Source organism: Sminthopsis crassicaudata, chromosome 3 (assembly GCF_048593235.1).
Source record: "Sminthopsis crassicaudata isolate SCR6 chromosome 3, ASM4859323v1, whole genome shotgun sequence".
NCBI classification, from domain to species: domain Eukaryota; kingdom Metazoa; phylum Chordata; class Mammalia; order Dasyuromorphia; family Dasyuridae; genus Sminthopsis; species Sminthopsis crassicaudata.
The window spans coordinates 319,794,194-319,816,402 of NC_133619.1; the positions used below are offsets into that span (position 1 = coordinate 319,794,194).

Here is a 22,209-nt window from a genome sequence, read left to right on the forward strand (position 1 = left end):
GTAGTAAGGCTCCATAGCACTTTAATATGGTCCAGCATTTTAGGTATATTAATTATTAAATAAGCTTTTGTAGGTTGATCTAAAAACCATTTGATCATCATAAAAAAAAAAAAAAAAACCAGGAAATTTCACAGGGAGAATGAATTGGAAAAGCGATCCCTTTTATGCATACGGGCGTGCGCGCTCGTTTGAACTAAAAGGCTTATCTTTTTTTCGGCCTCTAAGAATAAGGTACTGATTGCTCACTCAAAAGCTACGTAGATTTAAGGAATTAGATGGACTACAAACTCTTAACAGATTATTAAAAGAATGGTAAGGATGCATCGCTAACGTCGTTTCAGTGTTTGAAATCAGAAGAGGTGCGCACTTAGATCTCATAAGTCCCTGTGGTCAACCAATAAACATTTATTAAAGTGCCTACTGTGTGCCAATGTTGGGAATACAAAAATGGGCAAAAGGCGGTCCTGTAGTCTAGAAGCCTCGGGCGGGGACATTGACCCTCAGCAATCCATGGATCTGATCTGGTGTGGAAGTTCGTGTTTATGACTAACATAAGGCTGCCCAGCCGTTTAACGGGATTTCCTTTCCTACAAAATCGGAAACATTTCGCGGCGGAGGAAGCTGGGGTTCAGTTCTTCCCTTCACCTTGAACAGCTTCAAGGCATCAGAAAGACTTCCTCAAGTTCTGTGCCAGTAGGTGCCCCTGGCTGCACTGCCCTCGGCTCCTGCTCCTACGCCAGGCTGCTTTCTTTCCAGCCTCCCCTCCCTAACCCGGCCGGCTCTCCTCCACGCCCCTTTCCTCCCCCCAACCCCCGCCGCCAGCTCTCCTCCTTCACCGTCCCCAGCCCCTGCCCCATGCTTCCCTCCACGCCTCCCCGCGCCGGCTCTTCTACTTTACGCCCCCCAGCTCATGTGCCACCCCTGCCAGCTCGCCTCCTCAACGCCCCCCAGCCCTGGCCCAGCCCAGCTGCTTTCCTTCTCCCCGCCCTACCCCTTCCCTCATCCCCCACCCCCACCAGCAGAGGCTCGACGGCAGGAAAACCCCTTCGGCTTTCGCTAGACCGGGTCTGCAAGCCGCTCAGAGTCCGGGGAAGCCTCACACGTGGGTTTTATTCGCCAGGCGGGGAAGGAGGAGGAGGAAAAAAAAAGGAGGGGGGGGGGATTCCCGACGTCAGGGGGCGGGGCACCCGGAAGCTCCGAGGGCCGCGGAGGAGACTGCGGGGGCGGGGGCGCCGGCTCGGGCCGGGCTGGAGGAGGAGGCGGAGGAAGAGGCGGCAAAGTCCCGGGCAAACGTCGGAAGCCGCCACCGCCGCCGCCGCCCGAGGGCTGCGCTAGAGTTTGAGCCTGAAACTGAACCTGAGCGTGGGCCGCCTGTGGCTGCCAGGTGAGCGGCGGCGGCGGCAGGGCACCGGGGCACTGGCTCCCGGACTGCAGCCTCCGCGGGTCCGGACCCGGGGAGCTCGGGGAACCCGCGCCGCCGCCTCCTCGAGCTGTGGAGAGAGCCAGAAAGGTAACTATAACTCAGCGTACAAGGTCAAGGGCGGATCGGGGCGGGGCCGCAGCCCGGCGAGCCTAGGTTTGCGAGGGACGGCTGGTCCTGGGCTGCATCCCCACACCTCTGTTCCCTCTACCCCACGCCCACGCTCTGTGGACCTGCAGGGGAGGGAGAACGAGGCTCGAATCCTGACGTGCTTTGGTTCAGTGTATATGACCTTGGGCAAGTCACCGCCCCTTTTCTAGCCTCAGTTTTATCGTCTGTTAAATGGGATGGTAATTGCACCCTCAGTTCTCTTCCACCTTCCTTCGGGATGTCGTGAGGATCAAATTCGATTAGATTCAGAAAGCCCTCTCTGAGCCTTTATATAGCAATGGCAGTCGTTCTTATTTCCTGACTGCCAGAAAACCCCATCTGGAAGGTGTCTTTCAAATACGCCCCCTCCGGGCTTGAGCTGTGTGGGAGCAAGGTGACCTCCTCCCGCATTTCCCGAAGAACGTGACTTTTCCCACTCCGCGGGGTTTCCTGGCCCGGGCCGTCACGCCCTTCTCGGCCCGCCCACCCTTACCTTTCCTGGATGTCAGGTGTGTTGGGGCCGCTTTTGCGGTCGGTAGTTTTCTGCTTCCTCCCGGGCCTGGCTTCTGGGAGCGTGGTCCACTGTCGCCATGGGAACAGTAAGCATCCTTGAACCAGAGGGAGGGGGAAGCGCTGGAGGTAACAGATGAATAGTAAAGGCCTGACAAGCCCCTCTCTCTCCTACCAAGCTTAAAAGAGAAACCCTAAACCCGGGAGAAGGTGATTTCCCCCTCTCCTCATTATTTAGGAGTGTATTTAGGTGTTGACGACCAGTTATGGTTACTAAAAGTAACCAGAGATACCTAGGATGGTGATTGTTTTGACTAGAAGGTGCACTCAGTTGTACTCTTTCCTCTTAGAGGGCCCTTCCCCTCATGCTGACAGGGCCTGGTCATGGCACCGAAGGTGAATAGGAAAACTGTAAAGAAAAAAAAACCGGAAGAGCCTGAGTTGGAACCCCTTTGCTGCTGTGAATACATAGATCGAAATGGGGAAAAGAACCATCTGGTTGCTAGTTTTTGTGATTGTCAAGATCTTGATGAAGGTTGTGAAAGGTAAGAGTCAATTTCTTTCCCTTCTATGCCTGTGCCTTCACTCCTGAGAAGGCTATTCTCTCCCCCAATTCAGATCATTGAATCTTCTGCCCTTTTCAATTCCAGAGGTACAGCCACACTTGAATCTTAAGCTTTCTGATTCAGAAGCCAACTCTACCCATTACCTCTTTGAGTTATTTCATATTTTAGCCATTTAGACCCTGAGAATTCACCTTTGTACCATTTTGGAGACATCTGAGAGCTTTCTTAGTGTTTTAACTCCTTATGTCAAATAATGCATTTGTGGGAAGTAAATTTCTCATTCCATTTTTGCATAAGTATATGATTAGATGAGATTAGTAGTTAGCATTTATAAAAGGTTTGTAAAGCACTCTGCAAATGTTATCTTATTTGATCCTGACACTAACCCTGGGAAGTAGGTGCTATTGTATCCATTTTGACAAATGAGGAAACTGAGACAAGGCTTAAATGATTGCTCAGGGTCACACATCTACTAAGTGTCAGGCTGGATTTGAACTCAGATTTTCCTGCCTCCATGTCCAGTGCTTTGTCCGTTTTGATACCTTGGAATAGGGATAACGATGATAAATTGGCTGAGGCAAAATGAATGCATATACAAAATGTGAGTAAGCTTTATCTCTTGGGTCAGGTTTGATAGATCTGGCTCTGGCCCTTGAGCAGATTTTTATGCTCACACATACATCCCAGGAAACTCACTCAGAGTTTTCTTTATTGGAGAGGCTAGCTATATGATGAATGCATAGTTTTCACAAAGAGCCCTGTGGTACTCTGCAGACATCATTTTCAATTTTGAAACATGATTCCAGAGAACCAGTGATGAAACATGCTTTCATTACAGAGAAGTAATGGATGCAGAATGAGATATACATACACATTTTGTGTGTGTTATGTATGCACTGTCATTGGGGTAATTTGTTTTGCTTGATTGCATATTTGTTATAAGAAATTCCCTTTTTTTTCCTTCTTTATTCAATGGGATGAGGGTGGTGTGTAGGAGAGAAAATATTTCTGTCAATTTAAAAAATGGCTGGGAAGTGGAGAGAAGGGAGGACTAGGCTGCAGATATAGAATATTACATATATTTTCAAATGAAGTCATCGTATAGTTTTGCTTAACTGTTTGCTTGTACAAGAGATCTCTCACAGAGTGGGAATAATCTGTAAATGTTGGAAAGGGAAAATTGAAATGCAATAATAAAACTTAAAACAAAGGAGACCCCCAACTATTTTCCTATCAAACTTGGGGTAAGTATTTAGTATAGTGTAGGGGAAGGAGCATTGGGCCTGAATTCAAGAAGACCTGAGTTCAAATTTTGCCTCAAATACTCTGGGAAAGTCATTTAACCTCTGCCTCAGTTTCCTCATCAATAAAATGTAGATAATAATAACACTTACCTCCTAGGATTATAAGGATAAAATAATACTTGTAAATAGCTTAGCACAGTGCCTGGTAGATAGTAGCTGATTCCTTTTCCTTTGGCTTACCTTAGTTTCCTCAATGGTAAAAAGAGATAAAAATAGCACTACCCTGTTGGGGGAACAATGAAAGAAGGTGCTTAATAAATGCTTGTTCCTTCCTTTCCTCCCCCTCAAGTGGGCTGGATGATGTTAGGGTAAGCAAGCAACATTGCAGGGTATTATAATATCATTTTGCTTTCAATTTTTTTTATGCTCTAGACCCCCAGATGGAATGTACTATTAAAAAAGGTAACCATTAAAAACCATTTAGAAATAGCTTTTTGTACTCAGCAGTAATAATATGGGTTAGATCCACTCTTCACATAATTATAAATGTTTTAAAATTGCTCCCATGTGGGAGACATAAGGTGAGAAGAGTAGAGATGTTGAAAACCTATTTTTTTTCCTTATATAACTCTTTTGAGGTGAAGAAGTCATGCAGTTGCAAATTGCTGAATTGATAGAACCTGTGATGATTTGAGAAGAAAAAAATTAAATAGCTGTAGTTTCTAGATACAATTGGTATATTCATGTAGCCATTTGGGACAATCTTTTAAACTCAACATGCTCTTCTTTTATTTTCAGACAGGTATCATCCTGGTTCAGATCACTTATCATGTCTTCCCTAGGTTATTATAATTCTCTCTTAATTGATCTCTGCCTCAGTTCTCCCTCCTCTGTAGTCCTTATACACTGTTCTGGTGAAGTAATTTTTCTGAAGCTCAGCATTGATCACAGCACTCCTCTCCTCCATCAACTTCAGTTACTCTCTCATACAGTCTTTAGGATAAAATATCAGCTCCTCTTTTAGCTTTTAATGCCCTTCACAATTGTGCTCATACTTATCCTTATCTTTGTAGCCTCATTGAATGAGATTCCCAGTCTAAGCAAATCAGCTTTCTCTCTGTTCCTCACTTCATGTCCCATCTCTTTGCATTAACTCTTTCCCATCACCTCTGTCTCATAGGCTCTCTCTCCCTTCAAGATACAGCTCAAGTACCACCACCTTCTACATGGATTTTTTTCCCCCTAATTATTAGCACCCCACTTTTTGAACAACTTAATTGTTAGCTACCTTTTATATTTTTTTGTGTATTCTTTTCATGTTTGGTCTTTCTGTAAATTTTATACATACACACACATATAAAATTATTTTCTATTTTAAAATATTAAACTATTAATTTAACTAATTAAATTTATTAAAAAACAATTTACAGAAATCTATTTTCTCTCCTTTCCCCTCATCCCCATTAAAGAGAGAAAAAAAAAAAAAACCAGAATTTCTTATAATAAATATGTAAAGTTAGGTTTTAAAACATAAGCTATTTGTGAGTAGGAATTATTTCATTCATTGTATTTGTATCCTCTGTACTTAATGTATCTGCATATGGTAGATATTTTTAAAAATACTTGTTGATTTATTATAGTAATTGCAGTGACCCATGCTTGAAAATAAATCAACACTTTTAAAAAAGAAAATGCTATTTTTGAAAGGTGGTTTAATATAGGTTCTGTCTAGTTGATGGTTCAAAATCTGTATTAAATAATGTAAGTAATTAGTAAGTTTCATTGTTCTTTCTCCCTACTTAGGTTTAGTGACTTGAGACAATGCTTTGTTCAATAGTCTGAAAGCTCAGATTTCAAATTTTTTTAAGCTCTTCTACAGGAATATTGACTTTCCCTTGACTGAAAGCTTTTTGACAACAAGGATCCATGTTTTTTTAGGCATCTTTCCCAGTCCCTAGCTTTATTCTGCCTTGTGACATTTTCCCATCTCCTAGTAATTTCATTTCTGTAGGAGAGAGCTCCCTGATGAAAAAATTCCCTTTACCAATGCAGACTAAAAACTCTTCTGAAACTTAAAGCTGTATGACCTGCCAGGGTCATATACCCTGAGAGCACACAGCCAATATATGTTAGAAGATGACCTTGAACCCAGGAAATTCCAACTCCTAAGCTGCATCTCATCAACTACAACATACTACCTCTCACTTTGCACAGTCAGTTCTTTTATTGTTCTTTTTTTCCTTCTTTGGTCTTGGAAAACTCTTTTCTTAGTGGAGCGTATCACTGCTATGTTGAGAATTCCCAAATCAGCTACTCCAGCTCTCTTGAGTTTTAGTTTTATAGTACTAGTTGTCTAATGTAGATTTTCACTTAGGTATCTCAGACTTAATGTTTAAATATGCTTTCATCTTTATCTACAAATTGTTTCTCCTTTCAAGCTTCCTTAATTTTTATACTTATGACTACATCCTCTCTCAATCTGCCTTCCCTTCTATTAATCCCTTTTCTCTATTTTCTTTTCCCTACTTTTTATCAATACTATCATTTTCAACACTTTGGAGCCACAGTAGCTCTTCTTTTCTCCTTTTTCCCTCTGTTTCTATATTTGATAACTCATGTTTTGACTTTTTCTTCCTGAAGGCATTACCTCTATCCATTCTTTTCTGTTTCTTTTGGCAGGCCCCCACACAACTTCATACCTAAATTGCAGTACCTTCCTATTTGGTACGCCCACTTTAATTTCCTCTAATTTGTCTTTAGTTAATATTTCCAGATTAATCTTCTCAAAAAATTATTATTATTCTTATTTCCTAAAACTCTTAGTGGTTCTCTTTTCATTAAAATGGTGAAGGACTATGGGGCTAGAGTATTTTAAAATTATAATTTGTTTTTAACATTCATTATCTAAAACTTTTGTGTTCCAAATTCTCTCCATCCTTTCCTCCTCTCCCTCACCCATGAAAAGGTAACCAGTAAATCCATTATACATGTGAAATCATGGAAAAAATATTTCCATATTAGCCATGTTTCTTTAAAAAAGTGGTGGGGGGAGGCAAAAAAAAATAAAGTGGAAAAAATTATATACTTCACTCTGCTTTCAGAAGTTCATCAATGTTTTTTCTGGAGATGGATAGCATTTTTCATCAAGAATCCTTTAGAAATTGTTTTGAATCATTGGCTTAATCAGAATAGCTTAATCTTTCACAGTTGATCATCATACACTATTGCTGTATGAGGTCCTCCTGATTCTTCTCACTTCATTTTAAATCAGTTCATATAAGTCTTCCCAGATTTTTTTCTGAAACCATCTCCCTGATCTTTTATTATAGACCAATAATTTTTTATCACAATTACATATTTCAACACTGTTCAGTAAAAATCACTGATAACAGTGATTGACAGTCTTTGCAGCTGGGTGGTGCAGTGTTGAATTCTTATACTTATTAGCCCTGTGATTCTTTTACTTATTCTGTGATTCTAATACTCAGACACTTAACACTTCCTAGCTATGTGACCCTGAGTAAGCCACTTAACCCCAGCCTGGGGGGTGGGGTGGGGGTGGGGGTGGGGAAAGATCCTGGGCAAATCTGTTAGTTAACCTCTGCCTTAATTTTTTTTGTCTGTAAAATGGGACTAATAGTAGCCTCTGTCTACTAGGGTTGTAAGGATATGTGTAAAGTACTTTGCAAAACTTAAAAAAAGTGCTATAAAAACTTGTGATAGAAAGAGCCATCTGCATAGAGAATAAAATGTGGATCACAATATAGTATTTTCATATTTGTTGTTATTTATTTGTTTTTCTCATTTTTTTCTTTTTGATTCAATTTTTCTTGTGCAGCATGATAAATGTGGAAATATGTTTAGAAGAATTGCAAAAAAATAAAAAAGTGCTATTTAAAAATCCAGCTGTTATTGGAGGAAGCTAGGTTCTGGTTTTGATGTCAGGAATATTTGAGTTAAGTCCCATCTTGGATACTCTATTTTTGGGCAAGTCATTCTTATCTGTAAAGTTGAGATAATAATAATAAATACCTGCTTCACAGGATTGTTGTGAAGATCAAATGAAATTACATGTACATTGCCTTGCAAATCTTTTTTTTTTTTTTTTTTTTTTTTTTTAATTAAAGCTTTTTATTTATAAAACATGCATGGGTAATTTTTCAACATTGACCCTTGCAAAACCTTTTGTTCCAAATTTTCCCTTCCCTAGCTAGCAGGTTGTCCAATACATGTTAAATATGTTAAAATATATGTTAAATTCAATACATGTATACATATTTATACAGTTATCTTGCTGTACAAGAAAAATCAGATTAAGAAGGAAGGAAAAAAAAACTGAGAAAAATGCAAACAAACAACAATAGGAAGAGTGAGAATGCTATGTTGTGTTCCACACTCAGTTCCCACAGTCCTCTCTCTGGGTGTAGATGGCTCATCACTGAACAAGTGCAACTGGTTTGAATCATCTCAATGTTGAAGAGAGCCACGACCATCAAAAATGATCATATAGTCTTGTTGCCACGTATAATCTCCTGGTTCTGCTCATTTCACTTGGCATCAGTTTATATAAGTCTCTCCAGGCCTTTCTGAAATCTTCCTGCTGGTCATTTCTTACAGAACAATAATATTCCATAACATTCATATACCACAATTTATTCAGCTATTCCCCAATTGATGGACATCCAATTCTTTTCCAATTCTTTACCACTACAAAGAGGGCTGCCACAAACATTTTTGCACATACATGTGCCTTTCCCTCCTTTAAGATCTCTTTGGGATATAAACCCAGTAGAAACACTGCTGGGCCAAAGGGTTTGCACAGTTTGATAACTTTTTGAGCACAGTTCTAAACTGCTCTCCAGAATGGCTGGATCTGTTCCCAGTTCCACCAACAATGTATCAGTGTCCCAGTTTTCCCATATCCCCTCCAACATTCGTTATTATCTTTTCCTGTCATCTTAGCCAATCTGACATTGCCTTGCAAATCTTAAAACTCTTTGCATTGTTTAAAGGTTGACTATTATTATGCATTATTCTGTCTTTGTAATGTTCTGTCTCTGCAAGCCATCTAATTGTGCTTCCTCTAGGATTCATAAATGTTCATATAGCTTCTTTCTCTCCTTTGTAACTCTTCTGGTCTTCTTGTTGTTTCCTCAAATAGTCTATTTCTCATCTTCATGATGTCTTCAAAATTTAGCCCAATTACTATCTCCTACAAGAAGCCTTTCCTGATTTCCCCAATTAGCGGTCTCCTCATTATTTAATATTTTCTTACCTGTATATGTATATCTCCATTAAAAGTCTCTTCTGTAAGGGGACTATCTTTTTTTTTTTTTTTTTTTTAATGTATTCCTTGTACCTAACTCATTGCCTCTAATACTGTAGGTACTTAATAAATAGTAGTCAAAATTATTTAGCTTTCCATGCATCTTGTCTTTATGGGCCTTAATGCTTTAAAATTGCACTAAGACTTTTGGATCATTCAGTACATATTTGCAGTACACCAGTTGTGTACTTTATGCACCGCAAATGTGGCTTCCATTTGTTAATTGGAAGAATAGCCTTTTTTAATATAGCTTTTGCAAACATTTTCCCTTCATCAAAAATAATTACCTGTACCAAAAAATTGTTTCAAGATTGTGTGTGACACAAGTTAGTTTCTAGTCTCCTCCTCCCTTACTCCTCTCTCTCCCAGCCTCCAGTTTATTGTTCCTCAGATAAGATACTTTCTCTCCTAATTTCATCATGCTTGGATTTCTTTCTTACCTCCTGACTTCTCTGGCTTCCTTCAAGTTCTATTTAAAAACCTCTCTTTATAAGAAGGCTTCCCTAGTTCCCCTTGTTGATAAGATACTTGGTTGTTTTCATGTGGTCTCCTGCTTTATAGATTGAGCTTCTCCAGAGCAGGAATTTTTTTGTTTTGTGTTGTTTTGTTTTGTTTTTGTATCTCCAGAGCTTAACTCAGTACCTGGCATGTAATAGGCACTTAATAAATGTTTATTGATTATCATAGTAGGTGCTTAATAAATGCTTATTGACTTGACTTGGCCTTCACTTTTTTGTGTTTTTGATTTTCTTTTTGAGAGGACATATGTTCTTTTTCCTTTCAGGTGGATTACATGTAAATCCTTGCACCCAGAGACTTTTGAGAGAATCATGGACACAATATCAGATCGATTCCGAATTCCCTGGCTTAGGGGGGCCAAAAAGGTCAACATTAGCATTATCCCACCACTTATTCTCCTGCCACTTTTTCTCCATGTAGCTTCTTGGCATCTTCTGCTGGGCATTATCATCTTGACCTCCCTTCCTGCCCTGGCACTGGGGTATTACTACCTCACCCACAGGAGGAAAGACCGGACCCTGTTTTTTCTGAGCTTGGGGCTATTCTCCTTGGGCTACATGTACTATGTGTTCCTTAAAGAAGTGGCCCCCAAAGGTCGGGTGGGACATGGGCAGCTGGCTATTCTCACTTGTGGATTATTTCTAATACTCATAGCCCTACATCAAGCAAAGAAGAATCCTGGCTACCTCAGAAGTCCAGTACAAAATGGCAGCCTTCCAAACAGCAGCCCAATTGATTTATTAAACAGAAAAGGGCAGGAGAAAGTAAAAGGATTTCCTGGAGATTCATTAGGCCATGTCAACAATCGAATAGTAAAGGATGACCCCAAAACCTATTCTAGGACATCGGTTGAGAGCCCCAACAAAGTGAAGGAAGACTGGTGTGCCAAGTGCCAGTTGGTAAGGCCAGCCCGGGCATGGCATTGTCGGATATGTGGAGTGTGTGTGAGAAGAATGGATCATCATTGCATCTGGTAAGTTCTTGGAGCTTGGAATGAGGCTTTAAATTAAGCCTCATGAAATTGAATTAAAATTAAAGTTAAATTAAGTTTTAACCAAGGGTTTATGAACTTTCTTTTAAAAAGCATTTTTATAGCAATGTGATTGGTTTCCTTTCTTAATCCTGTGTTTTTTTTTTATGCATTTAAAAACATTATGAATAAGAATGTGTAGACAGATTCTACCAGAATACCAAAGGGATCCATGGAACAGAAAGGGTTAAGAACCCCTGCTTTAAGCTAAAATGGATTGTAGACTCTGAATTACATTTGTTCTTTCCCTTCCTTAGTCTTTAGCTTCCTGCCTTTTACACCTCTCAGTTATTTGTAGACTGTTACAGGCTCCCACTTAGTCATCACAGAGTTGTACTGATTTAGCTCTTCAGTCATTCGCCTTAAGTCAGTCCTTTGATTCCTGGGATTGTCATTTTAGTGACTTTCACTGAGTCTGCTCCCAATTTGTCAGCAACTTTTTGGGGAGACCCAGAGTTAAATCCACTTTCAAAATTGGCTCTGTATGAATCTATGGAGTGTAATTCTTTCTGAATATATAGACTTAGGTAGCTTGCTCTCCTCCTTCCCTCTTCTCTTCTCTTCTCCCTTTTTCTTCTCTTTTCTACCCCTTTCTCCTCTTCTCCCCTCTCTCCTTTTCTCCCTTCTTCTTTCCTCTGCCCATCTTCATTTTAACTGGGCCTTTTGTATCAATAGTACATTAAAACTCTTTACTATCCATTTTCTTCACCCCAAGCTAGCATAATTACTTTGGCTGCTCCATGCTGATTTCAACAGCTGATAGAAACCTGCAAGCTAAAGCTCTTTAGATTTACCACTGATTTGGAGCAGTGGTCCCCTTTGGTGCTACTTAAGTCACCACTGATAAAACAAGAAGGAAGGTACATATAACTTTGTAATCTTTTATAAATGATTTGAGGTTTCTTGAACAGATTAGAGGACAGATTTGCTACCTTTTCTGAATACATGTGCATTTTAAAAGACAAACTTATGTAAATATAGATTTAAATTATTTTTTTCAGGTCTGAATGTTATATACTATTCATTGTACAATCAGACTGCTTAAAAGATGACACTTTCAATGAAAGAGTGAATTAAACCTGAATATTCTATTGCTGTTTTTTCTCCATTGTGAAATAAACTTAAACTTTACACACACACACACACACAAAAGGAAAGGAAAAAAACACCATCATTATAAATAAATTATTTACTAATTTTAGAAGTTATCTGGGTAGCTTGTTTTTCATTGGATATAGGGATGTTTTTATGTTTTTGTTTTTGTATCTCTGTATCTCTTCATTGTATAGCGTGATGGTTGGTGCATAGTTGGCACTTAATAAGTTTTAGTTGATAGGTTAATTGCTTATTTAATCATTTAGGGGAATCTATATCAGGTCGGGATTGAGAATAGCTGTGTTTCTTTCTTCCAAGATTGCTATGGGAGATGTATATATATATATATATATATATACATATATATATATATATATACACACACATGAAGTGAAAGTTCTTGTGCTGCTGGCATTTACTTTCAGGTGCAACCATACATTTAGGGGGCATGTTTTCCCCAAAGAGTTTTCAGGTTTTTCTCTCTTGATACTTATATTTTAGTACTACTCTGTCATTGATTATATGCAGATATAACAAGGGTGTTCATATATTAACAAAGTAGATGTGATTTACATGCATATTCTATTTTGGACAAGGGATTATTTGCAGATGGACAGAGGCTCTCCATATACATTGAAAGAAGATCTTTTTAATATTTGAGTCTACCTATTTACAAATGGACAAAGAGGACCAGCAAAAATAGGCTTCACTATAAATGACATGTAAATTTTTTTCTTGATTATCCTCAGATTATGTATTTGCCAGTTTTAAGTCCTATTTTCTATTCTTGTCTTTGTTTTTGAACCTTTCTGGATCTGTTATATTTCCTTCTTTACCGGTGTTGAAAGCACCTCTTAATTTAGTATTTGCACATTTTCATTAAGGTGATATTTATTTTCCCTTTCTTATGATGTTAATAATGTTAAAATTATAAACAGGTTTGGGAGCCATGTTCTACTTCTCATTTAAACTAATGGTGTGAATGATGGTAACAGAACATTAATAAGGAACCATATTCTTAAGTCTCTAAATATTTTTGTTACTCTGTGTTATTGACAGATAAGGCACATACTTATTTCTGGCATGTTTTGGCCTAGACAATCCCCTTAGATTCTCAAATATGAATTGCTGTTTGTGATAAGGGACTTATCTGGATAGCTTTTTAAAAAATATGTTTTTCCCCCTTCCCCTCTTTTGAGGATAAATAGTTGTGTTGGAGAATCCAATCATCAAGCATTCATCCTTGCACTGTCAATCTTCTTAGTCACCTCTGTATATGGGATTACCCTGGCCTTGGACACCATCTGTAGAGACAGAAGCATCTTCACAGCTCTTTTCTACTGCCCAGGAGTTTACACAAACTACAGGTGAGAAATGGGTACAAAGGGAGAGGCTATGGGAAGGGAGAATGGGTTCTGTCTTTTAAGAGGATAAAAGAATACCTTTGGACTTATAATTTTCTGCATAAAACAATCAAAGCCATCTAATCTGGCCATTTGATATATGGAGTTCCTAGGAATGATGATAATAACTGACATAGTGCTTTAAAGTAGAGTAAATAACTTTAAACTCGTGCTTTCTAAACTAAGATTCATTAATTATTATCATTTAGAGTTCTGGTGGCAGTTTCCCATGACTGTCTTTCCTTCTTTATAGTTTCATTAGAGGCTATAGCCCAAGACTTTGACCTGGTTCCTCAATACCTCTGTCATCTTACCATCTCTCAGGAGTTCAGCGTTATCATCTTTATACAGATAACTATTAAGATTTCTCTCTCCATCCCCAGTCTCTCTTCCTTTGTGTCAGTGCTGTTTCAGCAATTTTCTGTTGAGCATTTCCCATCCTATTGGATATCCAACAGGCATCTCACTCTCAGCTGCATTGAAACACAAGTTGTCATGTTCCCCAAACCACGTCTCCTCCTAACTTCAGAGTGTCTCTTGAGGGTACCACCATTTTTCCAGTTAACTCCATTTGCAAGCTTGGGGGTCATTACAGTGCTTCTTTCATCTCTTCATATCCAGTCAGCTACCAAATTCTTCCTCCTAACTTCTCACCATCTGTGGAGGGTACCATTATTTTTCCAGTTAACCTCCGCTTGAGAACTCGGAGTCATTACAGTGCTTCTCCTTTCATCTCTTCCATATCCAGTCAGCTGCCAAATCTTGTGGACTTTTCCTCCCCAATGTCTTTAATATCCATCTATTTCTTTCTATTCACATAGCTACTGCCTTGATTCTTGTCCTCTGTACCTCTTATGTAGACTATTGCAATAGTTTTCTAATTGTTTCTCCTTTAAGATCAAATCCAAACTGTTGTTTTGCTTTAAAGTCCTCACAATCTGGTTTCAGCTGAACTTTCTGGTTTATTATACATCACTCCTCTTTATACACACTGCATTCTAGCCAAACTTGTTTTACTTTTTATTTACTTTTTAATACAGTCGTGTTTGGATAGAAAAATCAGAATAAAAAAGAAAAACCATGGGAGAGGGAAAAAAAACAAACAGAAAAAAGAAGTGAACATAGCATGCATTGATTTATATTCAGTCTCCTTGGTTCTTCTGGATGCAGATGGCATTTTCTGTTCAAAGACTATTGGGACTGTTTTTAATCGCTGAACCACTGAGAAAAACCAAGTTTTTCATAGTTGATCATCACACATTCTTGCTGTTACTGTGTACAATGTATTCCTGGTTCTCCTTATTTCACTCAGCATCAGTTCATGTAAATCTTTCCAGGCCTTTCTAAAATCAGCTTGTTCAAATTGACCATTCCCCAGTTGATGGGCATCTAGTACTTTTTCAATTCTTTGCTTCCACAGAAAGAGCTGCCACAAAACCTTTTTGCACATGTGGGTCATTTTTCTTTCCTTATGATTTCCTTGAGATACAGACCCAGTAATGGCACTGCTGAGTCAAAGAGTATGTACACAAAGTTTTACTTTGATAGAAAATATTATTGTACTATTGTATTAATAACCAATTGTTAAATTGGGATTCATTTCTCCTCCATTTCCTCATTCAGGCCCAGCTCTTGTTAAAGTCAGTCTCTGAAAGACATTACTCTTAGCCCTCCAGGAATTTGCTCTTCAATTTTGGTTTGGACTTCATCCAGTAAGACATCTAACTTTTGTTTAGCATATAAACGGAATCCAGAGTAGGTTATTCCTTACCTATACTCTTCACTTAGAATTTAGGATAACCCAGTTCATGAAGGAGAAAAACCAACCCAGAGTAGTCTTGGTAGAAAAGGATTTCCTGCTGGAGGCAGCTGACTCTCATGATGAAATCAGCATCCTGCCTCCCCATTAAATATCTATCAGTCAGGATTGATTGTTCACTTGTCAAAGAAATTCCCTTTCAGAAGTGTTATTTAAGGCTTTCAGGGTCTCCACTGGGGTCTTTGGTTATGAAGAGAAACCACTGTCATCAATATATTATTATTAGCTAGCTTAATAAATTGATTATTCCTGGATTATTACCCAGAAACTCTGTCTCTTGAGGTTTTCATTTGTCATGACTTATTGATATTCTTTACTCATAGAATCCATCTCCCATTTTTGGGTCTTTACTTGGAATATACTCCCTTGCTTACCTCTTCCTTTAGTATACCTTCCTAGTTTCCTTCAAAGTTTGGCTCAAGTTCTACTTCCTACAAGAAGCTTTTTCTGATTTCCTCCATCCCTCTAGTGCTAGTTTCTAGTGCCCTTCTTCCACCTTCACTCCCAATTCTGCCTTTTTTTTTTTTTTTTTTTTTTTTTTTTTTTTTTTTTAAGGTAAGGAGGCTTCAAAAATTTTGAAGATGGTTATTTTTCTAGACTCAATATCCCCAGGTCCTTTGAAAAATCTAGGAGAGGACTACAGATTAGCTAGGTAGTGCAGTGGCAATGGGGTTTGGAGTCAGGAAGACTAATCTCATAAATTCAATTCTGGTCTCAGACACTATCTGTGAGACCCTGGGCATGTCACTTAGCTCTGTTTGTCTCAGTTTCCTCATATGTAAAATGAACTGAAAAAGGAAATAGCTAAAACACTCCAATGTCTCTCTCAAGAAAACCTGAAGAGGGGTTGTAAAAAGTCATGCAAGATTGAAATGATTCAATAATAACAATAACAACAAAGAGGATCATATTTTTAGGTCACTAGCTTATGCTATTGACTCATATTGATCTTTCAGTACAGATCTCTCACTCCTCTGTTTTATGACAACATTTACCCTTATTTAAATTTCATGATATTAGATGTGGTCCATTATTTCACCTATTACAGTGTTTTAGGATCTTGATTCTGTCATACATCGTATTAGTCGTTCCTCATAGCCACAAACTGTCCATAAATTTGGTCAGCTTGCCTTCCAAAAAACTGATAAAAATGTTGGAAACATCAGAGTTCATTCAACGTCTTTGCATTTCTTATAGTTAACATAGGACTTCTGTGTCTTACTGATGGGTATTCTTATACTATACAGAAATAAGATAGTAGACATTTAATTAATGATATTGGCTGAATGGTTATATTCCTAGGTTTCCTTTCTAGAGTGTGCTTGAATCTATAGCGGGGTTTTAGTGAAGAAACCAAGCATTTATTAAGCACCGGTTATATGGCAATATAATGCCATTGTGATCAGCACTGGCATTTTAAAGAATGGCAAAAGACATTGCTTCAGGGAGCTCACAATTTAGTGGGAGGGATGGGACAGTATACTGACAACTGTGCACAAATAAGATATATGTATGTGGTAAATTGGAGATAATCCCAGAGGGAAGATACTGACTTTAAGGGGAGATAGGGAAGTATAGAAGATGCAGTCTTAGTAGAAACTTGGAAGAAGCCAAGGGAACCCACATATGGAGATAGGGAGGGAGAGAACTCCTCCTAGTGTCTAAACTTTCTTATCTATGAAATGGGTTACAGTGTTTCTTGCTTGACATTGGAATCCCCCAGTGAAGAATACCCAATACATTGTATTAGAAGGTTAGGATAATTTGTGGCAAACGACAATGCTAAATGCTCTTTTTTTTTTCTTTGACCAGCACTGCTCTCTCTTTTACCTGTGTATGGTACTCTGTGATCATAACAGCGGGCATGGCCTATATTTTCCTGATCCAACTGATAAATATCAGTTATAATGTGACTGAGAGGGAGGTTCAGCAAGCCCTCCGGGAGAAGACTGGGCGCCGACTCCTCTGTGGGCTGATCGTGGACACAGGCCAGTATAACCGGGGCTTCCTACGGAACTGGCATCAGTTTTCCACCCTGGGCACACGTACACTCCACCCCCCTGCCGAGGACATTGTCTGAAATGCCTTCTGTGCCGGTCTCTCTCAGGCAGGGATGGTGCCTCTGGGATCACACTTAACTCTTTGGTGTCCTTTGCAGGCTTCTCATTCTAACACCAGTTTCTTAAAAGGCACTTGAAGGCCGAGTTCAGGTTTTTGAGAGTATAACAGAAAGAAGTTAAATACCTTCCTAACCTCACAATTTAGAGATTTTTATATTCAAATAGTGAAAGAGCCATTCATTTCCAAGCACCTCCCTAATGAATTCTCTATCGCCAGGAACTGAAAATGATAGAGATTGAGGAGTACAGATAAGAAAAGTAATTTTTCACCCAGTAAAATGAAAACTATTTCATAATCTGGGGTGTTGTATTGAAAAATCCTAAGAATTAAGGGTGAGCCAGTGGAGGATGATTTGTATATAGTGAATATTTGCATAGGGACAAAGAAGTTAAGACGTGACCACTAATTTTCACATTTCTAAGTGGAAAGCGATTGCAAATTTATCTCCTGGTATTCCAGAGAGCACAGTTTCCCAGGGATAATTATATGGTAATTATCACTTTCTAAAGTACAAGACATTAGAAAGCAGGGTAGACACTTAGATGAACCAGGGGCTTAATCTAATGTTATACATCTAATTGAGAAGGAAGGACAATCAAATATAATTATAAAGACAATTGTTATAGTCAATATTGTGTATAGCAGTAATTTTTAGCTAAAATTTTAATTTAATAACTTTAATGTGTGTGTGAGTGTGTGTGTATGTATGTGTGTGTGTATTTTTCTAGGCTAAGAATGTATTTAATATAAACAACAATAATAGGAATTCAAGATTTCCATGGTTCACCTGGTAAGGTATTAGCACAAGATTGTGATCATTCCTGCAAAAGGACAAATACTTGCTTCTGTCTGTGGGGTGATTAATACCAAGAATTAATTTTTTTTTTTCCCAATCAAAGTATTTAAAAAGTACTACATTACAGAATCCATGTATTAATACTCCACCTGTTATTCCAGCATGACTCTCCTTTTGGGAAGTTAATCCCACTCTTAATGTTGTTTTCCATTTACCCTTTTTACATCTTTTCCATATCTAGAGAAGAGAAGAAAACAGGATATATACTATTTCCTCTAATGAATGAATTATTGCTTTTTCCTGGTTGTTTCCCAAAATGCCATTTACTTGCACTTAAGAAAATTAAGATGGTTAAAAGAAACAGCATTTCTATGGAAAGGATTATTTAGTATTAGGAATATGATGTAGAAATCAGATGCTTCAATTTGGGAGAGGGAATAATACTATTGGAAATATTTGATGTAACGGATACAACCTTTTTGTAAGCCCAAAGATAACCAGTAACTCCTTAAAGATGACTCTGTTTACAGCCAGTGAAGGGAAAATACTGCCACCTTTTTTAGTCTTTCTATGAATATTACTTTAGAGAGTTTTTATTATATCTATCTCCATAAACTGTACATAAGTCAGTACTTCCTAGAACTTTAATCTGCAACTATGTCTGTTCCTGGTTTCTCGGTGTTAGCTGACAGTTTTTAGCTCATTAAAACGACTAGATTTCACACAGGCCTGTAACTTGACTCCCAGTGAGAAATTGCTTCCTGTGGCAACTGAGTGTAGTTGTTTATTTAACATTGGTAAAAGAGAAGTCCCATTGGGATAAGTACAGGAAGGCAGCATTAGGGAACTTAACTGCAGCTATAATTCCCAAATACATAGTCTCTTCCTTGTCAAGTGTGCCAGGGAGGGAAAAGATATTTTATATATCTTAGAAACTTTTTAAGATTTGAAGCCAGTTATTGTCTATGATTTTTTTTTTTTGATAAAGAAAAATGGATTTTGTTATTTACCACTTCTCTTGAGTGCCAGATATATGGTATAGTTCCTTATTTTAGACCACGAATTATATTTTCTTATTAGTTATCTTATTGGAAATGTTAATAGGCAAGTTTTTCCTTATTAAATTCTTGCGAAGGTGAAAATGAACTGCAATGTGACTAAAGGCAGTTGTGATTCAAAAGTATACATTAGTCCTTAAAACTGGAAACTTCATTCAAATATTTAAAAAATATAGTTGCAACTTCTGTAAAGCAATAACCCTTCCACTTGGGAAGGAGCTGATTCCTTGTTGGTATTCTGTTTTTTTTGCATTCACTAAGTAGAGGTGTGGCATTTTACCCCCTCCCATTAGATCATTGTTTATTGGCATTTGAGCATTTGGGAGTTTTGGATCAGCAATTTCTAAAAAAAAAGCAAAAAATATAAAAATCTATTCAAGTTTGAGCTAAAATGTTGACATGTCTGTTTATTCCTGTTAATCAGCCATTCAGGAGGGTGTCCAGTAATCATAATATTTACATTAATTCATAAGCAGGCATATCCAGGGATCCCTTTTTGATCTAGAGCCGTATGTAGGGAATTTTCTGTTTAAGTTTAGATGAGAAGTTCTTCTATAGCAGTTTCCTAGATGTATTTTTAGCAACTCCAAGAGCCAAGTAGCTACTATTTGTAGTATTAGTAATGCAGTAGTAGATGAAGATACTGGACTCTTTTAGAAGTTGTGACCTCTCTACTAGACACCAGCTAAAATTGGAACAAGTCTGTGCAAAAGCCAGAATTTGAAACCACAACTTTCAACATCCAGTACTCTTTCTACTATATAACACTGCCTCTTACCACCATGGTGGCCTAAGAAAAATTGCAGAAATTCTGAAAACTACACGATACAAAAATGAACTTTGGGTCCTCTTCATAGTTTTATCAAGAATCCATAGAGTATTTTTCCCATATGGGAAAAATCCACTTATTCCAGGGCACTCTAAACTGAGTCCTTGGACCCCTAATGTAGTCCCAGTCCAGAAAAGGTCACTTCTCACTTTAATCCAGACCCACAATCAGTGATAGTCCCATGGTCCAATGACTATGAGCAATAGATATGAAGCATAATTAATAATTTCCTTTCCTTTTTTAACTCTTAAGGAAAATAATGCCAGGTAAATGTGCCCTTAAAAGTCTCATGTAGTCATGCTACTGTCCCAGAGAAAGGAAGAGAAAATAAAATCAGCAAGGATTCAAAGGAGGAATTTAGTAAAGAACTGTGAAAAGCCCAGTAAAATAAAGTAAATATGATACACAGGAAGCACTTTGTGCTTTATTAAGCTTTATTACGGTTCTACTCTAATAATGCACTATTAGCAACATAATTTCTTTCCGTTTTCTGGGTGCCCTTGATGAGAAAGTATAAGCACAGGTATGTTTGTTAGAGATATTTTGCCTTTAACTGTGCTGATTGTTTTTTCTTAACTGTGATATTTGTATTTTTTTGGTAGAAAATTCAGTGTTTTATAAATCTGGATCCTACTTCATGAACACTATTTTATTTTTCCTACCATACTGTATGTAACAGTGGTGCTTTCTCATTGTGATCTGATTATGGTCTCTTTGACCAAATGCAAAAAAGAAAAATTGTGTCTTTTTTACTTCTGTAGTCCCAAGGACATTAATATTGATTGCAAGGAAGAATATTCCATTGGGAGTGGGGGAAGGGGAGGGAGAGGGAGAGGGTAGAGACGTTCCAGTGCCAGAAAATGCAAAGCCAGTGATCTGCTAACATCACTCTGGAGCGGCAGGGAGCTCACCTTCTCTTGTGTGTGTGTGCAATTCATAAAAATAGAAAAAGTGATCTAGAAGCACATTTTCTAATAGAATGTTTTTTCTTCTTCTGTGAGGTTTCCAGCCTTCTTGAATTTAGACAAATTAAATAGGTTTAAATGGTCTTAATTCACTTTTAGCCATAAGTTACTACTTAAGAGTCAGAGAACTGGATAATTTCACAGGACAAGCAATGGATTATAAAAAAGCCTTTCACTTCAGGTTACTGTTTGAAATCCGGTTTGCCTTTTTATGTGTTTCTGTATAATGCCTATTCTTGTAGAGTATAAGCAGCTTATTAACAAGTGTGCCATTTTAGTTTAAAAAAACAAAACAAAACACAAAAGGGGTGGGGAAAAAGGAAGATAGCCATGTCTAGCTTATTGCTGAATGAAATGCACTCTTACCTTGTAGATGTTTGCTGTGATTGATGTGAAACGAGCTGCTGGATTCATCTTTATTCCCAATGGATAGTTAGTTGTCACTATTGCAGCCCAGCTCCTAGTGGACAACTATCCACATTACAGGGGGTATTATGAGTTTTAGCAGTATTCAGTCAACAAACATTTACTAAACGCTCACTATGTGCCCAGCACTGTGCTAAGCACTGCTATAGTATCCACAAGAGGCCAAAGACTAAATGGATAATGGGGTAGCTTTCTTTGAGAGCTGGTGCCTACCAGTCAGGCTTGAGGCGTATTGTGTGAGTTGTTGTTTTTTTTTCCCCTTAAGTCTAACAAGCATTTATTAAGCGCCTACTCTATGCAAGGCCCTCCCCTTGCATATCCTAAACCTGTACTGTGGTACCTTTCACCTATAACCATTTCATGTTGTAAAGGAAAAAAAATAAAAGCTTTACAACCAGAAATCGAGCCTTTTGTGGGAAGTAAAATTGTATGGTCTTCAAAAAAAAAAAGACCATCCTTTGAAGCCACTGAAAGATGTAATATCACATAGCTTGCAAATGTCATCAGTTGTAATCTAGTAAAGTGGGTGTCGGACTGCTTTAGTTGATGTGACTATTGAGCCCTTTCATATAAAGATTACCTTCCTGGTTCTGAAAGTTGACTTCAGACTGAAGGAAAGTCAGGAATTTTCCATTTTAATAAACAGATGAACATATGCAGAATTAAGCTTGCTCATGCGGAAGCTGTGTACTATGTACAATTTGCACTGTTTTTTTTTTTTAATATTTCTTGTATTGATATGATTTTATCACCTCAAATACAGAGCCTTTAAATGATGATTTCAAAATAACTGCCATTTATGTAAAATACTGTTGTGTTGTGACCAAATTGTTTCAGTGGAAATAAAGTTTTCTTAAAAGGAAAAGAGCTGTATTCTGATTTATATTAAAAGAACATACTGCATTATGTTTAGAATTTTCTTTTGTGTGTGT

The 22,209-nt window shown here is 38.1% G+C and overlaps 1 protein-coding gene and 1 long non-coding RNA gene across 4 annotated transcripts; one reads left to right on the top strand and one right to left on the bottom strand.

The window, feature by feature from the left end:
- Positions 1 to 4: 4 nt before the first annotated feature.
- LOC141561524 (uncharacterized) lies at positions 5 to 2,122 on the bottom strand. The gene is made up of 2 exons (XR_012488075.1): positions 2,064 to 2,122; positions 5 to 1,490 (listed from the first exon to the last, which is right to left on the bottom strand). It is a non-coding gene; the product is annotated as an uncharacterized LOC141561524 (long non-coding RNA).
- On the top strand, positions 1,269 to 22,142 carry ZDHHC23 (zDHHC palmitoyltransferase 23). Of its 3 annotated transcripts, XM_074301234.1 has the most exons (6): positions 1,269 to 1,510; positions 2,431 to 2,625; positions 10,001 to 10,708; positions 13,060 to 13,227; positions 16,895 to 17,070; positions 21,225 to 22,142. In XM_074301234.1, exons 2-6 carry the CDS (start codon positions 2,465 to 2,467, stop codon positions 21,239 to 21,241), a joined length of 1,230 nt encoding a protein of 409 aa, XP_074157335.1. In that variant the 5' UTR covers positions 1,269 to 1,510; positions 2,431 to 2,464; the 3' UTR covers positions 21,242 to 22,142. The 3 variants fall into 3 exon arrangements, with proteins under 3 accessions (XP_074157335.1, XP_074157333.1, XP_074157334.1); XM_074301232.1 differs by having other exon boundaries at positions 1,371 to 1,510; positions 16,895 to 22,142; XM_074301233.1 differs by having other exon boundaries at positions 1,371 to 1,510; positions 13,069 to 13,227; positions 16,895 to 22,142.
- The last annotated feature ends 67 nt before the right edge of the window (positions 22,143 to 22,209 follow it).